This window comes from Aulonocara sp. 'chitande type north' Nkhata Bay, linkage group LG17 (genome assembly GCF_057382095.1).
Source record: "Aulonocara sp. 'chitande type north' Nkhata Bay isolate Kocher_YH1m ecotype deep benthic linkage group LG17, A_spYH_male_GT1.1, whole genome shotgun sequence".
NCBI lineage: Eukaryota > Metazoa > Chordata > Actinopteri > Cichliformes > Cichlidae > Aulonocara > Aulonocara sp. 'chitande type north' Nkhata Bay.
In genome coordinates this window covers 11,413,303-11,434,404 of record NC_141360.1, presented here as the reverse complement: position 1 = coordinate 11,434,404, position 21,102 = coordinate 11,413,303, and the positions used below count along the sequence as shown (strand labels likewise).

Below are 21,102 nucleotides of genomic sequence, written 5' to 3'. Positions count from 1 at the left end.
TCACGGGGTCTGTTTTAATTCTTACATAAGTTTAACTCTGCTGAAAGTCTTGGGGCTTTGGGTTTCATGGCCTAACAATGAAACAACCCCTTTTCCACAGTCTTTTTAGGCCTGGAGTCCAGCATCCACTTATCATTTAAGTTGAGTTACTTTTGCCTTCCCACCAACTCGATGCATTCTGGCCATTCTCCCTTAACCCCTGGCATCAGCGAGGCTCTATCAGCAAGAAAACTGCGCATCACTGGATATCTTCTCTTTTTCTGAAAATTCTTTGTAAACGCTAGCAAAGTACATTTGAAAGTCCTGTGCTTTGTACACCTAACCACCTATCCAGTCCTTCTCCGTAGCACTTGTACAACAGGAGTCCAAGGTTGTATTTAAATAGAGACATTTGGACAGAGCCACTGGACAGTCTGTGCTGTGACCTGATCTCTCTGGGTGGAGTTCGAGCTGGGGGAGGTCACTGAACAATGAAGCTACTGAAATTCTCCTCAGAAAGCATTCGTCAAAAGAACATGAAGCTGTCTTTAATCCTTCTGTTTCTCCAGCTGTGGGGGTGTGTGGAAGTTTCTTTGTCACAAAACGGTAAAGTGATCTATTATCGTTTTTCAGTGTACCTAAAATCACATGTTTTACCTTTGTGGAAAGGCAGTTAGACTTTAAGAAGAGTGACATATACACTGCGTGTGGTCATCACAGGTATTTACTTACAGCAGGGGGAAAAGCACAGTATGAATGTAATTGTCTTATTTTTACACTATTACAACTATTTGAATTTACATGCATTCACACAACCCTAAAATATGTATATTTTTGTGTTAACATACATATATATGGTAGTAATATAATGTAGGACAAAATAGTAATTATAGATGATTTTACTACTTGCTATGGGTTTTTTGCTTGTTTTTGTTTTATTTTGGGGGTTTTCTTTGAAGGGGGGGGGGGGGGGGGGGCTCTAGTAATTTTATACTTATACTTATTTTTTCCCTTTACCATTAATGGTAATTAATGGTACATTTCTTATATTACTCTTTAATTATGTATGTCAAACATAAATCCTGCTATCTGTGTTATTAGGTGAAGTATATCCACAAATTATGTAGATGCAACTGTTTTGTGGTCTTAACCATTTAGGAGAATGGTTGTAGACATACTTTGATTTTGTAACTGTTTTCCTTGTAGAGCTTCAGTCATTGTTTTTTAACAACTTTATATGTGACGAATTGTAACTTTTTCTCTTTTAGTGTGTTCAGAGCTCCCAAATGTTCCTCACGCTCATGTGTCAGAAGGAACCAGCAAAGCTGTGTACCAGGAAGGAGATGTGATACATTTTTCTTGTGAATCTGGTTACATATCAGATCAGATCTCGAAATTTGTATGCACAGCTGATGGTTGGCTGGTTGTCCATCAGGGAAAGTGCTACTGTAAGTTGCATGGCTTCATGTTTTTATCATCACTAACTAAACTTGTGCTATTGCTGCACTGTGGATGTAATAACTCATGTAAATGTGTTTTTTTTTCTTATATTACTAAATCGTCAAAAACTCTACAGTCATGAAAAGTGTATGAATACCTCAATTATGTATATTACAGAGTGCATATTTTGTTTTTGTTAGGGTTCATTAATGACAGCATTACCCTGACTCTTACTCTAACCCAACCATACTACATGCTATGTACCCCCAAAAAATGTCACGTGAAAAGCTAAAAAAATGAAACACAAAAAGTTGTAAAGCATACCAAGAGCAGCATTAATAAATGGATTTTCATAGGATCGACCCATTACACGTCAGGTAAGGCGTTGGGTTTAGAGCTAAATAGGTACATTTTCTGGAGGCACACAATAGGCCTGGTTATAAAAGTAAAAAAGTATCACATCAGAAAGATTGTTCCAAAGCATGATTACCCATGTTCCTCTGCTCAAATTTGGTGATGGCCAGCAGAGCTCAGCCAGCCTCAACAACCCTTGACCTAAAACAGGGGTCAGCAACCTTTAACACCCAAAGAGCCACTTGGACCCGGTTTCCACGCAAAAGAAAACACTGGGAGCCGCAAATACTTGTTGACATCAAAAATGAAAATAACACTGTATATATTGTTTTTTTACAATATATACAGCACTATGCTGCTAAAAAATGAAAAATAGATATTTGCAAAATTCTGCCTAAATATGTATTTTACCTGGTTAATGTGTGTGGCGAGGCGTGGTCTGCAGCGCCACTGCATGGGAGTCGGACGCACCTGAGCGGGACCCGCAATCACGCCTCGTCTACTTAAAGTCTGTGCTCTCTCTGCTCTTGTGTTGTCGGACTGTGAGCTGAAAAGCTACAGCCGGCTGTATGCTTACAGCAACCGTGTGTGAAGAGTGGTCAATAAAGAGATGCTGAAAAGCATGTCCATGGAAACATCGTCGGGTCTGCTGTGATATGTTTACAATGAGACTTCTGCTCCTGAACCTCTGCGCACAGCGTCTGCAAATCGGGGCTGTACAAAGTCACTTTCATCTTTACGCAGGACTGTAAGCTGTCATCTGTGAGGCGTGAGCGGTGTTTGTTTTAACATAGTTCACGGAGGAGAACAGCTGCTGACATAATGTGGATCCGAAGATCCATAATTGGCCTACCTGGGGTTGAAAGTCTCGATAAATGCACGGCGTTTCGGCGGGTATACCGGCTTCCGCGAGTGTGACGCTTATTTTGAGCGATGAAAAATAAAATATAATTCTATTTTTATATTTCAATGTCACAATAATCTTCCAATTTAGAACTACAAGTTTAAAAAGAACTAATACAAAAAATACACTTCAGCTAAATACTTCTAATTTATTTTCCCAAACCACCTGGAGCCGCAGTATAAAGACAAAAGAGCCGCATGCGTATCCGGAGCCGCAGGTTGCCTGTCCTAACACAACTGCACATTACTGGCATTACTATCGTTCGTAGCAATGACGGGTAGTCATTTCCTTATACACACATGTATATCTTGGCTTAGTCACTCAGTATGTTTTCAATCTTTGTGTATTTTTCTCTTCTTTTCCCATTTTATATTGTTTTGTGTATTAGCATGTTCAACGCTTCCAGATGTTCCCCATGCCCAAGTAACACAAGAGACAAGAACATCTCAGTATCAAGCAGGACACATGATACATTTTGCTTGCGAACCTGGCTATACATCAGCTCTCACCATCAAATACGTATGTACAACTGAGGGCTGGCAGCCACTCCAAAGGGGGTCGTGCTACCGTGAGTTCAAAAGCTTTCTTTTCTTCTCTCACTCTCATGTGAATGACTACAGTTCAATAAGCAGAGATCATTAAAATGAATTTAACATAATTTATTGATCTATAGAATTCAATTTAGGTTGTTGGTGATTACACTCTGGAAATGAAGATTGAGGCTTGAATGGAAGCCTGGGAGAATGACCGATGAGCAGTGAGATTTAAAGTACATGGAGTGGAGACTGATTGGCCGGAAGACAGCCAGCAGAAATCTGATTGGGCTAGACCAGTGATTGCACAATTAGCTTCACAGCATGGGAAAGTGGAAATGATGTAAAGCTTAGATTAGCCAACAAACACCAGGGAAGCAGAAATGTGTGACTACAGATTGTTCTTATTGAACTTACGTATGAACTTCATTTGGTATTATCTCCTTGGACATATAATCTCATTTACTCAGATGTGTCCTGCCTTCATTAAGACTGCTATGACGGTCTTTATTTCTATATATATTTTTCCTGCACACAGGCAAAATCAGAATTTAATTCTAAATGATTTTTAATATGTAGAGACTTTGTCATGTCAGATCAGACTCCAAATATATTTGAATTCACATCAGTCATCATTTTATTCAACAATGTTTCTGTCAAGTCATTATGAAATATGACCCAGCATCTCGATGTCAGAAAGATCAGTTTAACCCTCTGGGGTCCAGGGTATAATTGGCCATTTTTGACTACTTGTTTGGTATCATTATTTTCAGCACAACCTGAAATATCTGAAATTTGAGTTATTTTTTCATTTTGGCATACTATATTACCATAGTTGATCTAAATTCAGAGAAAAAATTCAAAATCCGAGTAGAAAAAAGTTATATTTTTTTACTGTAAAACCCACAAACATGTTTAACGAATCATTTTCATAACTTGAAATGCAAATAGAAATTGTACATTTCTAAATATTATGCACAAGTTTTGCAAAGAAAGTTATATGGTACTATTTAACTAAAAATGCAGCCAATGCCTCAGGCATATAACCGTTTAAATCTATTTACAGAACAATCAGGTGATCTGCAACAAATAAGAAAGCACACAAATTATTTGTGCCATGTGTTTTCAGTCATTCCTTCAGGTCGTCTGCTCGTCCACACCATGTCTTTAGGTATCATGTCAGTTCTCCATGTTTAAGGTTTTTTCATGTTTAATTTTTAGTTCACCCAGTTTAGGTTATTGTTTAGTTTCACCCATGCCCTTTGTTTGTATTTATTTTGCAAGCCTTAATAAACTGCTTGTTTTTTGTTAATCCACATCACGTTTCATAGTTTTTGGTTTGCACTTGAGTCCTTTTTCACAACACATACAGTCTGCCTCAGCCAGACTGTGACAGAAAAGTCAGACTTACTGACAGGTCAAAAACTATTCACATTTTTTCCAGAAGCATTGTATTTTTTCTTTCACCAAAATATAGGCTAGAGTTAAAGTTAGCCACCCTACATAAGGGAACTTATAGGGTTAATGAATTAAATCTTAGCGTGTTAAACTGACACAGCAGATGGTTTGCTTACACAGGTTGTCCTTGTAAACAGTTTGCAAAGGGCAGATATTTTGAAACTATTTGCCTGGAAATTAGATAAACGTTTTCCATTCCAGGGTGGAATGATTGCATGTCATACATCTTTTTAAAAAAAATTGAGTGCTCAATGTTAAATCAGTCATTCCACACTTAAAAACAGGATTTCAACAATCATTCAAAGCCCAAAATTACAATGGTATCCATGTTGATCCGTGATGATTGTAAAACTTTTGACCACAGCTGTAGTTTTGACAGTGGTTTATCTCCACTGGTCTGAACCTTCGTGTCTCCAGCACAAATACAGACACACATTGAAACCTGGCAAAATGGATTCTGACATGATCTGGCAAATATAAAAACTGCAGCAAATATAAAGATTCTGGCCAGTGATTTCTACATCTGAATCTTGCCTTTTGAACTGTTTTTTTTTCTTCTTCTTCTACCTTAGTTTCATCTTCCAGATGTGACCCTCCTCCTACAGTTCAAGGGTTAACAGTGAAAGGTTTACCAGAAAATTGTATTCCCATACGTCCCAATCACATCCTCACATTCAGCTGTGATGGTCCTGGGAAGTATCTGAATGGAATTTCTGTGCTGATATGTGGAGAAGACGGACAATGGAATAATCCATTCCCGACTTGCATAGGTAAGAACATGTTTAAATCCCTTTACTGACAAAATGCAATGCCTGTTTAAACAATATGGCAATAGTTCAGGTTTGATCTTTGTGTATTTTGAAGCATAATTTAAATATCCAATAAGATTTCATGATTTTTTCCGCTCTTCTGGTGTTCACTAAAACCAACTACTCTCTTGCTTGCTCTTTGCAGCTTTGTTACATAAACTCACATATATTCTACATATTTTGCTTTTTTCAGATCGATCTTGTAAAATCGGTGTTATGGATCCTCATCTCTACGTAGCTGGATTACCACCATCAAATGAAATAATGGCGACTGGACATAAATTGCGTTTTCTTTGCAGCAATACACGTGTACTAATTGGGTCTACAGAAATTGAGTGTTTAGAAAATGGACAATGGAATTCCCCCTTTCCTTCTTGCTCTGGTATGTGTACTTTTATTACCACAATGACGTGAGGTAACAGAAATGAGCTGTGACTATGATAAGGGTTTCTGTTTTAAGTTGCTGTTAGGAGCAATTTTGTATTGCAGGAAAACATCAGCATTCTGTAGCAGTTGTGTTGTTGCCCTTGTATCACATAATTCAGAGGTGGGACCAAGTCATTGCTTTGCAAGTCTCAAGTAAGTCTCAAGTCTTTATCCTCAAGTCTCAAGTCAAGTCTCAAGTAATGTCAGGCAAGTCAGAGTCGAGTCTCAAGTCACTGGTGTAAAAGTCCGAGTCAAGTCACAAGTCTGAAACTTTGAATTTCAAGTCCTTTCGAGTCTTTAAAAAAAACAAACGAAAAAATAATGTTGCAGTTATACTAAATGTAAATATTAGACCATGTAATTTTAAAATCTGTGTTTTTCTCAACACATACAAAATAGTGAACTTAGAAAATATACACAAATTGTGAAATTGCACCTCTTTAAAATGCAGCTCAATTAAACCTAGCTCCAAGAATAATTTTCACCGACAGTTCTGAGATACGCTGCATGTTATTCTTGGATGCGGTTGTAGGACCAGCTTTAAAATCGCATGACAAAAATATCATACACATTAAAAAAAACTGTATCACCAACGTAGCCTGGAAAACATTTGCTAGTTAGATGAAGTCAGCTATCTCATCTTAGCATATTTATATGCATATTTATAATTATACGGTTCTTGGAGTGAGTGCATACACTCATGAAGTTTAGTAACTTCCGGTCACTGCAACAAGCCCAGGTACAGTTTACCGACGGATGGGTGCAGGACCTTGAAATGCACCGTGTAGAAAGTAAAGACCATCGTACGTATCATAAGTTTACCAGTCTCACAAATCGTCATCATAAATACACATTCATTAACCGTTTATTAATATAACCTTTGAGCTCAACGGTAATTAATTAGTAGTGGAAATAATTTCTGGTACGCGTTACAGAAATGTAGCAGTGACAATAATATTGTATGCTGTAATCGTACTGGGCAATTAGTGATACAAAAAACCTGTTTTATCCTGTGAATAAAAGTATGTGTTTTTGTCAATGTACCATAATAACAGAAGCGAAACGCAATATTGTGTCAGGACAATTTACTATTTATGCACAATAAATAAAGGAGCATAGCGCGACAATTTCTGTTCAGCGCCAGACTTGCTTGTAACCTATATCACCAATTATGTTAAAAAAAATGACGTATTAACTACAACAGCAGACTGACCTTTGTGTAAATGCTTGGAGCAGACTAACCTGTGAGCTGGAGTGTTCTAGGACGTTATATTTGATCTTTGAATGGCTGCAATCCAGTCGCCTCTTTGTTACTTCGGAAACATGGCTCGAACAATTTCTCTTCCACGACGTAATCCGATAACAACCAATCTCTTTACCCGTCGGCTTCCCGTGGCTGTCATGCGACCGGCTATTGCAGTTAATAATACAACAGCTTCTTGACATTTTTGTGTTTCTTTTTATCGCTGTGTGACTGATTTTAATTGAAAGCCTGCGTGCGCTAGTACCGCTTGCCACGAGTTCCCAGAATCCTTTGCGGTTCTACCCGTGAATGACGTCACATTTTCAATCTCTATATAATATGCATGTTAAATTTTATATTTGGGGTGAAATATCAAGTCTTTTCAAGTAAACCGGTTCAAGTCCAATTCAAGTCCCAAGTCATTGGTGTAAAAGTCCAAGTCAAGTCACAAGTCTTAGAACATTTTTTCAAGTCAAGTCTAAAGTCATAAAATTAATGACTCGAGTCTGACTCAAGTCCAAGTCATGTGACTCGAGTCCACACCTCTGACATAAATCATTAATATAATGATCCTGATGAACCCTGTAAGGTCAAAGTCATCATAGGAAGTATTCTAATCCTAATCCTATATTTTTGATCTGCTGTTTATGTCTAATATTGTAGGTTCTTGAGATAACGGCTGTTGTGAACTAGCATCACATAAATATTACTGAACTGGATACATTTTCCAGTTTTCATCTTTTTAATCTTTCCTAATCATTTTAAGAAAGAGACACCTGTCTATTTGGAAAATGTCTCTTCATGAACGTATTTTTTATACTGAAATCTTTTACTTTCAAGTTTTTTTTATATATTGAAAATGTAATGCTGATTTATTCAGATATTTGCATCACATTTGGTTTCTTGTTCATACTGTAAATCTCATAGTAAAACAGATTCTCTTCTTCAAAACACAGAAATGTTCAGTCCCTTAAGTACCCACCAGTTTAAGGTGCCAGTTTAAAATATATATTTGCTAGTTTTGTTCTCCCTGTTATGCTGTAGCTAAAGGAGATTTGTTGAGGTTTAATGTAAATGATTGAAGCTTGATACCATTTTAATCTAAAATTAACAAGGGGATTTGAAAGCTTAGTTGTCTAAGGCAAAAATGCACACTGAAACTAGAATGAAATTAGAATATCGGGTTTTTGTTCAAAACTATTCAGTTTCGAATGATATCCAATGACTGATAGCTGTGGTTATCAATATCTGTCAACAATAGGGAATTTTCTCTGCCGAGATATCATTTCATTCACTGTTGATCAGTCTGCCCTGCTTAAAGGAAATAATGGGCAACTATTGTCCACATTAGAAGATTCAAGTGTGAAGAACTTTTATAGGAATTAAGGTTGTATTTTTCTGCCAGGTGCTGCTAATTAAATTCACTACATTAAACAGATTGTCAGCAATCATTAGCACTGCTATAAACACAGATGTTTTGGTAGTTTGTTCATCTGGATCATTCAGTGTGTGTTAACATATACTTCCCAGCAATTGAACAGTTATTCGTCAACTCAGCTAAACAATACCTATGAAAAAAAGAGCTCACTATAGTACATCAAAATAAACTATTGCTGTGAATAAGATTTAAAACTGGAGTCAAGTTAAAAACACTGCTGGCTGTCATTCTGCCTGCTGACATATTTCATCTGTATTCATCTTTTTTTCTCTACACTTGGTTAAGGGTAGAATTGCCATTCTTTTCTGACTTCTTAAAAGACTGGACATTGATTACATCTCCATTACAGCAATGAGAAACTGAATGCCTATTAATAATAAATATTTAAAGGGAAAACTTGCTTAGTTTGAAAATGTAGTGAGAAAGTGTCTTATTACTTTGAATCTGATTTGGTTTCATGTTTATAATGTAAACCTCACAATAAAACAGATTCTCTTTTTCAAAACAGAGAAGAAATGTAGAGTCCCTGAAACACCAGCAGGTCTAACAATCACCACAGATGTAACAGACGATCAAATGAAAAAAGGACAACATTTAACATTTGCTTGTGAAAACAGTAATCACATCATCAAAGGGAACGCAACGCTTGAATGTTTGGAAAATGGACAGTGGAGCAATCCTCGTCCCACATGTGAAGGTACAACACTTGTCCTCTTGTGATCTTACTGTTTATCAGTACAAAGGATGGAAAAAGATTGCTATTGCTGTTTTTGGTATTTCTTGGGGTGTCGTGTGAATGAGTGTAAGTTACACACACTTTAAACCAGAAATTAATAGTTTGTTTTGAGGCAAAAACACATTTCAGGTTATCAGTAAAATGTCCTCTGCCTGATCTGCTCTTGTGCTAATTAGTTTGTGTGAACATTGTTTCTGGTTAATTCTTTGTCACACATGGCCACACAGTGTTAAGGTAAAGGAGAGTGATGCACAGGGTGTATGACAAATATTTCACTTCAAATGAAAAATGATGCATGACAGCAGGTCAGAGTGAAAATGTGATTATTGTGACAAAATATTATCTAATGTTGGTTTTTCCTCTGTTATTGCCCACAATTTTTAGCTGCCCAGCAATGTAGGACGGCACCACGTCTTTCAGGTGGACAGACCAAAACAGCGACTAGAAACACGTACAGACACAATGAAAAGGTCGAATATGTGTGTGACAGAGACTACGGCATGGAGGGTGGGCCGTTCAAAACCTGTGTCGATGGTGATTGGGTTGGAGAGATGAGATGCCGCCGTGAGTTACATTTCCCTTTTGTTGCACACAAAGTTTTTAAATATGTTCTAAGTAAACAAACAGCCAGTGGAGGGCCGCTGGAACCAGTTTGACAAGTTTATTAAATCTGAGAAGTTGGTTAAGTGTGACGCTGAAAAGTTGTTTTCACTAACACAGACAGTAGCTCAAAACTGTTTGAAATGTGGTGCATTTAAGATTATACCTGAACACACCACAATGTAGACTTCAGGGTTAGTTGCAGTTATATCATTAAATAATAATATTAATACGAACAAGAAGAATTCGTTTTTTTAGAAACCTCTGTAATAACCCACCATCCCCAAACTGTGCTGCAGCTCTGAGAACATCACAATGGCTTCAGTTCTTAAGTGGATGGGTTTCACTTGTTCACCACCCACTACTTCTCCTAGATACACTATTGCAGTCTTTGAGTCACACTTTGAGAGATTTAATGTCAGGTTTGCCTTTTCACGATTTCAGTGTTTTTAAGTGGCCCTCTATCATTGCCACAGACATCACACATTTCATCACCAGTTAACATGGGTTACATGGAGGAACAGGGAAATACAACATGCTATGGACATGTCAGAGGAAATGTGAGAACCTGATGAGCACACACGAACCATAGAAGAGTTTGAACTTTAAAAAAAAATAGTATTTTTATGTGTGGCCTCTAATTACAATAGTTCCAACTGCAACTTCTGGAATCTTGCAACTTTGGATTTTTTAATATTGGAGGTTATAGCAATAACTTTTCCTCTCATCACTGCTTTGCACGCATCCCACAAAATCGGTGGGGGTAACTCATCTTTATCAGGCGTGGCGACCGTGGCCGTGGCTCAGGGGGTTGGGAAGTGTATCTGTAACCGGAAGGTCACCGGTTCGATCCCTGGGCTCTCTGTCCTGGTCGTTGTGTCCTTGGGCAAGACACTTTACCCTACTTGCCTACTGGTGCTGGCCAGAGGGGCCGATGGCGCGAAATGGCAGCCTCACTTCTGTCAGTCTGCCCCAGGGCAGCTGTGGCTACAACCGTAGCTTGCCTCCACCAGTGTATGAATGCGAGAGTGAATGAATAGTGGCATTGTAAAGTGCTTTGGGTGCCTTGAAAAGCGCTATATAAATTCAATCCATTATTATCATTGAATTCCAGGTATTCAGCAATGTCTTTTGTCAACTGTTCACATGTCCGTTCGTTCAGTATACTAGAATTTAATTTCCAGTTGGTTATTTTTCTCCTTTGAGTAGAGTTTAAAGATAAATATTGAGGGCAATGATTGAAAGGTCCATTGGCCCAATATGGTACTCGTGTATTTTGTTCATATCAGTACCAAAAGTGAGGAAGTAGTCTATTCTCAAATAAGTTGCATGTGGAGATGAATAGTAAGTATAGTTCCTTGCCGTTGGATTGAGACGCCTCCAAGTATCCACCAATCCCATCTCCTCTATCAGAAGGTTCAGTTTTCTAGTTAGTTTTTGTGATTGAGATATTCTCTTCCCCGATGCGTCCAGATGTGGTTTTAATGTAATATTAAGGTCTCCTCCGCAGACAAGTAATCCCTGTGCCTCTGTCACTACTTTCTCGAGTACTTGCATATAGAAATCAAATGTGGAACCTGGAGGAATATAAACATTATAGAACGTGATCAATTCCCCATCCAATTTGCCCTGTACCAGGATAAATCTGCCTTCTCTATCCCTAATTGTAGCAAAGTGTTCAAGAATGACCTTCCCTGATATTAAAATAACCCCCCTCCTCTTGTATGTCTTAAACCATTTGAAGAGTAATAAGCGTGCTTGAAACCTTGTCTCTTAAGTGTCTCGTGCTCAAGGCCCACCAAATGTGTCTCTTGTAGAAATGCCACATCAATATCCTCTCTTTTCGGTTTACTAAGAATTTTTCCCTGCTTTGTCGGGCTTTGGAGTCCATTTACGTTAAGTGAGAGTACCTTTAACATTTGGCTTTATTATACCGCCAGACAGAACCATGAATGTGCATTCCAAATGTCACTGAAATAAAACATTGTGCCCCCACTGTTAACACAAAACTAAGATTAGTACACAAAAACAATAGAACCAATATAGAGTCGTCCATATACTCAGGATCATTCGACCCCTTTAGGTCCCTGTTGGAGAGAGGAGAGAAAGGACCCACCATACGGTGGGGGCTTTCCCTAGTGTTGTGGCGACTGTCCAACTGGTATATCCCACTTACACTAGATGAGTCCAACATATATGGTAACTTATAAATCTGATCAACTGAACTATCAACATACCGACTTGGACACAATGAAACCAAATAGAGCATATTACCTTCTTATTTAGACTGCTTGCCTGTGAGTGTAGCTCCTATCCTCCTTGTCATTCATATTTAGTAGTCTCTTCTATATTCCCGCAGTTTGCGTCGGACTCGAGTTTCCATTCGTGGCCCTTTGTCCCTCTCCATATCCACATATGGAGAGGGACATGGCAAGGAGTGGTCCTTGCCATGAAAATGCGTTACATACTTTCTCTTCGGTGCTGGGTCCCGAGTTTGCGCGTGTGGGGACCACCTCTATGCCCCGTGTTCTCAGATCCTCCGCTGCGTCCTCTGTGTCCTCGTAAGACCTGCTCATAGAAGTAGGTTTTCACCTGGTGAAACGGTAACAGTTACATGTGAGGAGAGATACTGGATTTGGAGAACCCGCACGCGCTCAGTTGAGACTACTTGCAATGAGGATGGACAGTGGTCTGTTAGACCAGTATGTCAAGGTATAAAACTACAAAAGCTTTAGACACATATTCTAAGCTCACTGTTCTTTGCTTTCATGTAGTTCAATCAGCCATGAGGATGATGAACAATTTTTTGAAGATTATCCAGTCTTTCTTTCTTTACAGAGGTTACATGTATCCGTCCACAAGATAGACTTTTGTCCCGCTGGGAGGCGTCTTGGCGTCATGAGACAAAGAAATTGGGTGATACTGTCAGGTACACATGTATATCAGGATACAAGAGGAAAGATGGCGTCACTCGGGCCACATGCACCAGAGATGGATGGGAACCAAATCCACTTTGTGAAGGTATGGTGGAGTTTAGTTCACTTTTCTTCTAATTCTGACAGGATCTTTTTAATTTCTTTAATATTAGTCCATATTTGAGAAAACAGGAGAGAACTGCAGAATGTCTTTGGTCAAACAGAAGCCTCAAAGGATCATTCAGTCATAGAGTAAAATCTTACAAACCAGCAATATAAATTTTAGAGACTCTGTGTGATAGTTCATAGTGAGAGAAAATGGTAATAACATTCATTTTTTTGTTTATTTGTGTACTAACCAAGCACTAACCGAAAGAGTGTACAAATACTCACTGGATACTATTTTCTGTACAGACTGCAAGAAACATTTCTACTGCCACAACAACTTTCAGCTGGATGTTGAATCCACAACTGAACATTTTTCTTGTCCTTTGACTGAACATATTCAAATATAAAATACAGAACTGTTAAATGGAATCACATTTACACTGGGGAGCTGCTGCTTTTACTTAAAAGATTATATGAAAGTATCTGAATGTTTTACATGACAAAATTATCTGAATCAAAGTAAATGCAGAAGCTTAATAAATGTGGTTTTGTTCCTTTCAGAGATAAAATGCAGGAGGCAACAGTTTAATAATGCAGATATTACTGGAAAAATTCAGGCTGAATACAGGTACAACGATCGTGTCCAGTATAACTGCAGGAGAGGTTATGAAGGAAGTTTCACTCTAACCTGTAGAGAAGATGGCTGGGATAGGTCTAATGAATGTACAGGTAAGAAAATGCAATAAACTTAAAAGGATACATTTATTCAGTTATTCAAGGACTACTGTTTTTCATGACAAATATAAATGTTGTAAACAACTGATGACAAAAGACAAATGTATAAACTGTATATAAAAGGTGAGCATTGCTTTCAGGACTGAAAAGTGAAGCTAATATGAAAGTTCAGTCAACATGAATTCTCTCAAATCGGGGAACTTGCAGAAAAGCATCTGGTTTTACAGAATGGTAAATGATCTGTATTTGTATAGCGCTTTACTAGTCCGTAAGGACCCCAAAGCACTTTACACATTCAGTCATCCACCCATTCACACACACATTCACACACTGGTGATGGCAAGCTACATTGTAGCCACAGCCGCCCTGGGGCGCACTGACAGAGGCGAGGCTGCCGGACACTGGCGCCACCGGGCCCTCTGACAGAAGTCTATCTTTAGTCTATCTTTGTCTTTAGATTCCTTGATGAGCTCCACAAACATTTTTCTTTTGTGAAGCAATGCATGTTACTCTTATCAAAGAGCTCCCTCTGCTTCCCTGAGTCTGCACACGAAATGGAGGTTTGCCAAAGTCAGCAGGATTCAATGCTAGTCACTTAATAACAGACATTACACAGTCTATTCAGTAGTATTAAGGATATTTAAGCCTAGTCCAAAGATAGTTGAATAATGTTATCTATGAATCACTACTAATAACACAAGAATGTATTCTGACTGCTCTGTGATAATATCTAAATGTAATATCTGTCTTTCTGATAGCTATAACAGGATGTCCAACAACGAGCTTTGACCGCAGACTTAAAGTTTGGCAACATGGTGACAAACTTTACTTCAGGTGTGAGGATGGTTACAAACCTCTCAGCAAAGGCTGGTGGGGTGAAGCCACATGTGTGCACGGTGTTTGGTCTGGAGTTGAAAGCTGTATTGGTAATTAAAGTTTCTAATTAAAGTATCTTCTGTTATTAGCTTGAAGCAAACACAGTGACTTGTTCAATACCAATGTCAAGATGGGGAGTATAAGATGTTTAGGTAGAAAAATATAAGTTTTGAAATCTGTTTTAAACATCTTTTTAACATTTGAGTTTTATCTGCAGTTATGTTTAAGAAAACTGGTGTGAAAATATTTTCTGTAATATCTTACAATAAGTGCATTCATACAGAGTTTCTTCCATTGCTTATTCTGATCACATTTTTAAATATGGAAATGGATTTCATCCATCTGTAATATTTTGCCTGATTGTTTGTAATCATATCCACCTTAGAGGAACAAAAGTGTCGAGAAGCTCCTGAGATTCCTAATGGGGAAGGAATACTAGGGAGTACTGAACAACACGGACAGACCCAAGAAATGATATTCATTGATTGCAATGAAGGATACTCTGCTAAGATTGAGGAATTAACCTGTCGTGACGGACGATGGGATTTAAATGGATCACTTGATGATATCTGTAAATGTGAGTCACCTCAAGCATTATTTTGATGCATGTTTTTATGAAAAGATTACAGAGTGTAAATTAATAGTGTACATGTTGTGATGTCTTACAGCTAATCATGATAACTGCAGCCCTCCACCCAAAGTTGAAAATGCTGTTATTACAACTCGTTATCGGAAGCAATACCCATCTGGCTCTGAAGTAACTTATCAGTGTCGTGATAAGTACACAATAGAGGGGAACGCCACACTTAAATGCACAGCTGGGGAATGGAAGGAGCTCAATATTCAGTGTATACGTACGTACATAAAAATAAAATATTGCTGTGAATAAGCTTTAAAACTGTTAAAAACACTGCTGTCTGTCATTCTGCCTGCTGACATATTTCATCTTTATTCATCTTTCTTTCCCCACCCTTCATTAAGGGTAGAGAAAGACTGTAGTCCTTTGAGGGACGAAACAATGGAAATAATATAACCCAACATTGTACCAAAGGCACAATCTTTAACTAACCTTAAATATACTGTTTTAGTTTGGTTTTTGTTTTTTTGCCTTAGAACAGTCTGCATGTGTACCTCGGTTTACACACCTGCCGTTATCTTCATTTTCAGCACTATTGGTCAAATCAATAATGTATGTAACAATGTATATAATATTGACAATACTATTATGTATTTTCAGTGTACTGTGACCAGCTTATGGATGAGTCTCTGGACTTCAGAGCAGAGAAAAATAAATACATGACTGGAGAGATCATTGAATATCAGTGTAAGAATAGAGCAGGAATTATTGGCACTGCAACGTGCCAACATGGCAAGTGGGCTAAAGCAATAGAATGTGATGGTAAGGAGACATAAAAAAAAATGCAGTTTTCATACAAACACCCCCATGTTGTGCAGTTTGTAGGTTTAGACAATTATTCTTCCCTTTAATCACTTTTAAAATAATTACCATTCTTTTCTGACTTCTTAAAAGACTGGACATTTATTACTTCTTAATTACAGCAATGAGAAACTGAATGCCTATTAATAATAAATATTTAAAGGGAAAACTTGCTTAGTTTGAAAATGTAGTGAGAAAGTGTCTTATTACTTTGAATCTGATTTGGTTTCATGTTTATAATGTAAACCTCACAATAAAACAGATTCTCTTTTTCAAAACAGAGAAATGTAGAGTCCCTGAAACACCAGCAGGTCTAACAATCACCACAGATGTAACAGACGATCAAATGAAAAAAGGACAACGTTTAACATTTGCTTGTGAAAACAGGAATCACATCATCAAAGGGAATGCAACGCTTGAATGTTTGGAAAATGGACAGTGGAGCAATCCTCTTCCCACATGTGAAGGTACAACACTTGTCCTCTTGTGATCTTACTGTTTATCAGTACAAAGGATGGAAAAAGATTGCTATTGCTGTTTTTGGTATTTCTTGGGGTGTCGTGTGAATGAGTGTAAGTTACACACACTTTAAACCAGAAATTAATAGTTTGTTTTGAGGCAAAAACACATTTCAGGTTATCAGTAAAATGTCCTCTGCCTGATCTGCTCTTGTGCTAATTAGTTTGTGTGAACATTGTTTCTGGTTAATTCTTTGTCACACATGGCCACACAGTGTTAAGGTAAAGGAGAGTGATGCACAGGGTGTATGACAAATATTTCACTTCAAATGAAAAATGATGCATGACAGCAGGTCAGAGTGAAAATGTGATTATTGTGACAAAATATTATCTAATGTTGGTTTTTCCTCTGTTATTGCCCACAATTTTTAGCTGCCCAGCAATGTAGGACGCCACCACGTCTTTCAGGTGGACAGACCAAAACAGCGACTAGAAACACGTACAGACACAATGAAAAGGTCGAATATGTGTGTGACAGAGACTACGGCATGGAGGGTGGGCCGTTCAAAACCTGTGTCGATGGTGATTGGGTTGGAGAGATGAGATGCCGCCGTGAGTTACATTTCCCTTTTGTTGCACACAAAGTTTTTAAATATGTTCTAAGTAAACAAACAGCCAGTGGAGGGCCGCTGGAACCAGTTTGACAAGTTTATTAAATCTGAGAAGTTGGTTAAGTGTGACGCTGAAAAGTTGTTTTCACTAACACAGACAGTAGCTCAAAACTGTTTGAAATGTGGTGCATTTAAGATTATACCTGAACACACCACAATGTAGACTTCAGGGTTAGTTGCAGTTATATCATTAAATAATAATATTAATACGAACAAGAAGAATTCGTTTTTTTAGAAACCTCTGTAATAACCCACCATCCCCAAACTGTGCTGCAGCTCTGAGAACATCACAATGGCTTCAGTTCTTAAGTGGATGGGTTTCACTTGTTCACCACCCACTACTTCTCCTAGATACACTATTGCAGTCTTTGAGTCACACTTTGAGAGATTTAATGTCAGGTTTGCCTTTTCACGATTTCAGTGTTTTTAAGTGGCCCTCTATCATTGCCACAGACATCACACATTTCATCACCAGTTAACATGGGTTACATGGAGGAACAGGGAAATACAACATGCTATGGACATGTCAGAGGAAATGTGAGAACCTGATGAGCACACACGAACCATAGAAGAGTTTGAACTTTAAAAAAAAAAAAATTTGTTTTTTCACAATAAAATGATTAAAACAATTAAAAGGATAGGATCTGTAAGATGTGGGAGAGGGTAGTAGATGAATATATCAAAGAAGCAGATCATTTCAACAGCAACATGAGTTTGATACCAGTACAACACAGTTTATCATTAGTTACAAAGAGTGCTGACCGCTTTCTAAGCATAACAGAACTACATATATAGGATGACAAAGCAGTCTTAAAGGCTGTGATCTGCACTCGGATTGCATGATGAAAACTTCACCTGAAATGTAAAATAATATGTGACGGTATATGAACATAAAAACGTGACTAAAAAATTTTTGTGACTAAATGTTGTCTAAACTTTTTTTTTTCTCCATTGCTCACACTTTTGCAGGTGCCCAGGGTTGTGGGAGGCCACCACCTCTTTCAGACGGAGACCCCAAAACAAGTACTAAACAGCTGTACCAACATAATGAAAAGGTTGAATATATCTGTCAGCGTTATTACGTCATGAAGGGTGGACCGTTCAAAACATGTAATCATGGTGAATGGACTGGAGAGATTAGATGCCTCCGTAAGTAAAAGTTTTCTTTATATTTCATTCTGTGAAGAGAAACGTAAAAAGTCATTTTGGTTTCTGTTTTTTAATTTTGTTTAATTCCAGAGGTGTGACCCATATATACACAAATATACACGACTGCTTGTGAGCCTCTCAAGATGAGAAACTATGTATAAAATATGAAATTAAATATGTTACTCACAAACAGTGAATGCATTACTTTGTTGAAGCCCTTCAATAAACATCTTAAATGTTCAGTTTAAAGTCCACTGTGGTGGTGTACACCGCACGCATTTAAAACACTGTGATAGATTTTTTGGAGCATGTTGTGTTTGACATAAGAAATCAACAGGTACAAAATCATTTCTCACTGTGTGGATAGTAGGGTCTGAAGTTTACTGACAAACATTTTTTATGTTTTTCCATGATGAGCTCCAGTAAGACCTTCTTTAATTTTTTTCCTGTTGACTTCAGGTGATATTATAAAATAGACATGATGAAGTTGAATTATAGTACAGAGCCCTTGTCACACGCATAGTTATACGAGCACACCACGCAGTGAAATGTATCCTGACACGCTCCTCAACTGTGCAAAAAGAGAGAGAGAACATTATGTACATGCAAAAAGAGAGAACATATATACATATAACCATAAAAGTGAATTAAATAAAATAAGACAATCTGGAAATTTCAAATTGAAACATCTGAAAAATGTACATTGTGCAGGTGGGTATTAAAGTGTCTAGTACTGTAGTGAGGCTGAGAGGAGTCAGGCTGGGATGGACAGGACTTCAGCATGTAAAATAGTCACAGAAATATTACATAAAATTAACAGTGAATGTAATCACCCCACAAGAGCAACAGCAACAGTAGATCATCTGTGTACCATTCCAGCGTTTGACCACAATTTAGAATTAGGCAGGAGAAAATCAATTTTATTTGTAGCCACAGAGTCCTTTACAGAACACAATATTCTGTACATTCATGTATTTTACTAACATTAAAAGACTGTTTATCTTTTATGTCTTACAGAAGCCTGCACTGTGAATAGAGACGACATGAACAGACATAATATTCGGTTCAGATATTCAAGAGATGATAAACTGTATTCAGAACATGGTGATGAAATCGAGTTTACGTGTACCAGAGGAGGACCCGTTGGGACACTGAGAATGCGTCAGAAGTGTGAACATGGTGTGATACATTTGCCGACTTGCCAATAATGCTTTTATGTACAAGACTAGATAAACACGAGGGCACTAATGTGTCAATAATTGAAGAGCAGAATAAAGACTTAGACCAGTGAAGTACCAGTGCTGTATGTGGTCATTTCAATAAAAGCTAATAAATGCTGACTGAGTCTGTTTTCAGCGACTACGTGTTTTCTGAGTGAAATCTATCTTACATAAATCTTCTAACACAAATTCACAACCTATATGCCTCACTTGGCTTAGCCTGAGAATTTTATGATTTAATAAAGGTTGCCCAGCAACTGAATTTTGAATACTAACTATCTGATTTAAAGAGTTATCAAATGATCTGTATAAAAACATGACTTGGCTGATGTTTGTTCAGTCATAAAAACCTTTTGATCGTTCTGGAGTTTCCATAACTTCTCTCTGGGTCACTGTATGTAGAATCATTCAGACAAGGAAAAAAATCCACCTGACGTGTACTTTCCTCTATAATATAAGCTGTAATCTGTTATTGTTTGGAGCTGTAAAATAAAATTCAGTTATATTTATTTCAGGAATTTTAATTTAACAGGTTTTCTGGTTCAAACAAAGATTTTTTCCTACAGTCAAATACAACCCATATGAGCGTTTGCAAAATAGGCAGACCCAACAAAACCAGTTATCATGAGATGGCTAATAAATTACTTCACTTTAAGAGCATTCATGTTGTTATAGACAGTGTTGCTGTTAATGTATGTTTGGGGGCGTTGCACCCTGGAACCTTCAGAGGTTTTTCAGGGTTCTCCCTGCCGGATTGTTATGGGTGGGACAGTTTTCCTGTATGTGTGCGACTAGCTGTGGTTGTTTCTAAAAGTGGTCAGTAAACGTCCTAAAACTGGCACTTGAGTTTCTGAGCATTTTTATCCTGAGGTTATAACACATGTCAATACAAGCTGTTTGTGTAGTATCGCATGCTCTTTATTCCTCACATACTCCACTGAGATGAGACAGTGTGTCATTTTATGATCAGCATATTAGTAACAGCACAGTCTGCTTGAAATGAAAATCATGGCACCGATAATAATGGGACTCCCAAAAGCTCTCAGTCCTGGTGCTACTGGATCTAAGCGCAGCCTTTGATACAGTAGACCACGCTATTCTTTTAAACAGACTGAAACACATGGTGGGCCTCTCTGGTGCTGTACACAACTGGTTCACTTCATATCTCTCTGACAGAACTTTTATGGTGAGTATGGATACATGCTCCTCTAAGATCCATAAAATGACATGTGGTGTGCCTCAAGGGTCGGTTCTAGGCCCTGTACTTTTTAATTTGTATATGCTGCCTCTCGGCAGTGTCATCAGGAGGCATGGAGTGAACTTCCACAGTTACGCTGATGACACGCAGCTGTACATCTCCGTGTCTCCTGATGACACCAGACCAATGGATGCCCTTTTTAACTGTATCTTGGATATAAGATCTTGGATGGCAGAAAACTTTTTACAGCTTAACCAGGACAAAACTGAAGTTTTAATTGTCGGTCATGAGGCTCAGAGAGAGAAACTCTTGTCTAAATTAGAGGCATTTTCACTATGTCCTTCGCTACAAGTGAAAAACCTGGGTGTTATTTTTGACTCTGAGCTTGGTTTTATCCCACATGTTAAACATGTA

General features: G+C 37.9%; 1 protein-coding gene across 4 annotated transcripts; it reads left to right on the top strand.

Moving 5' to 3' along the window:
• The first annotated feature begins 423 nt into the window (after window positions 1–423).
• On the top strand, window positions 424–19,629 carry LOC147309699 (complement factor H-related protein 5-like). 4 transcript variants are annotated; one of them, XM_086268575.1, is made up of 18 exons: window positions 425–585; window positions 1,248–1,427; window positions 3,066–3,245; window positions 5,241–5,438; window positions 5,671–5,859; window positions 5,967–6,056; window positions 9,093–9,281; window positions 9,705–9,884; window positions 12,759–12,941; window positions 13,505–13,672; window positions 14,437–14,604; window positions 14,940–15,131; window positions 15,223–15,408; window positions 15,792–15,953; window positions 16,274–16,459; window positions 16,883–17,062; window positions 18,091–18,270; window positions 19,288–19,629. In XM_086268575.1, the coding sequence occupies exons 1-18, from the start codon at window positions 471–473 to the stop codon at window positions 19,476–19,478; spliced, it is 3,117 nt and encodes a 1,038-aa protein (XP_086124701.1). In that variant the 5' UTR covers window positions 425–470; the 3' UTR covers window positions 19,479–19,629. The 4 variants fall into 4 exon arrangements, with proteins under 4 accessions (XP_086124703.1, XP_086124701.1, XP_086124702.1 ...); XM_086268576.1 differs by lacking the exon at window positions 5,967–6,056 and having other exon boundaries at window positions 426–585; XM_086268578.1 differs by lacking the exons at window positions 425–585; window positions 1,248–1,427; window positions 3,066–3,245; ... (1 more) ...; window positions 5,671–5,859; window positions 5,967–6,056 and having other exon boundaries at window positions 9,149–9,281.
• Window positions 19,630–21,102: the final 1,473 nt, after the last annotated feature.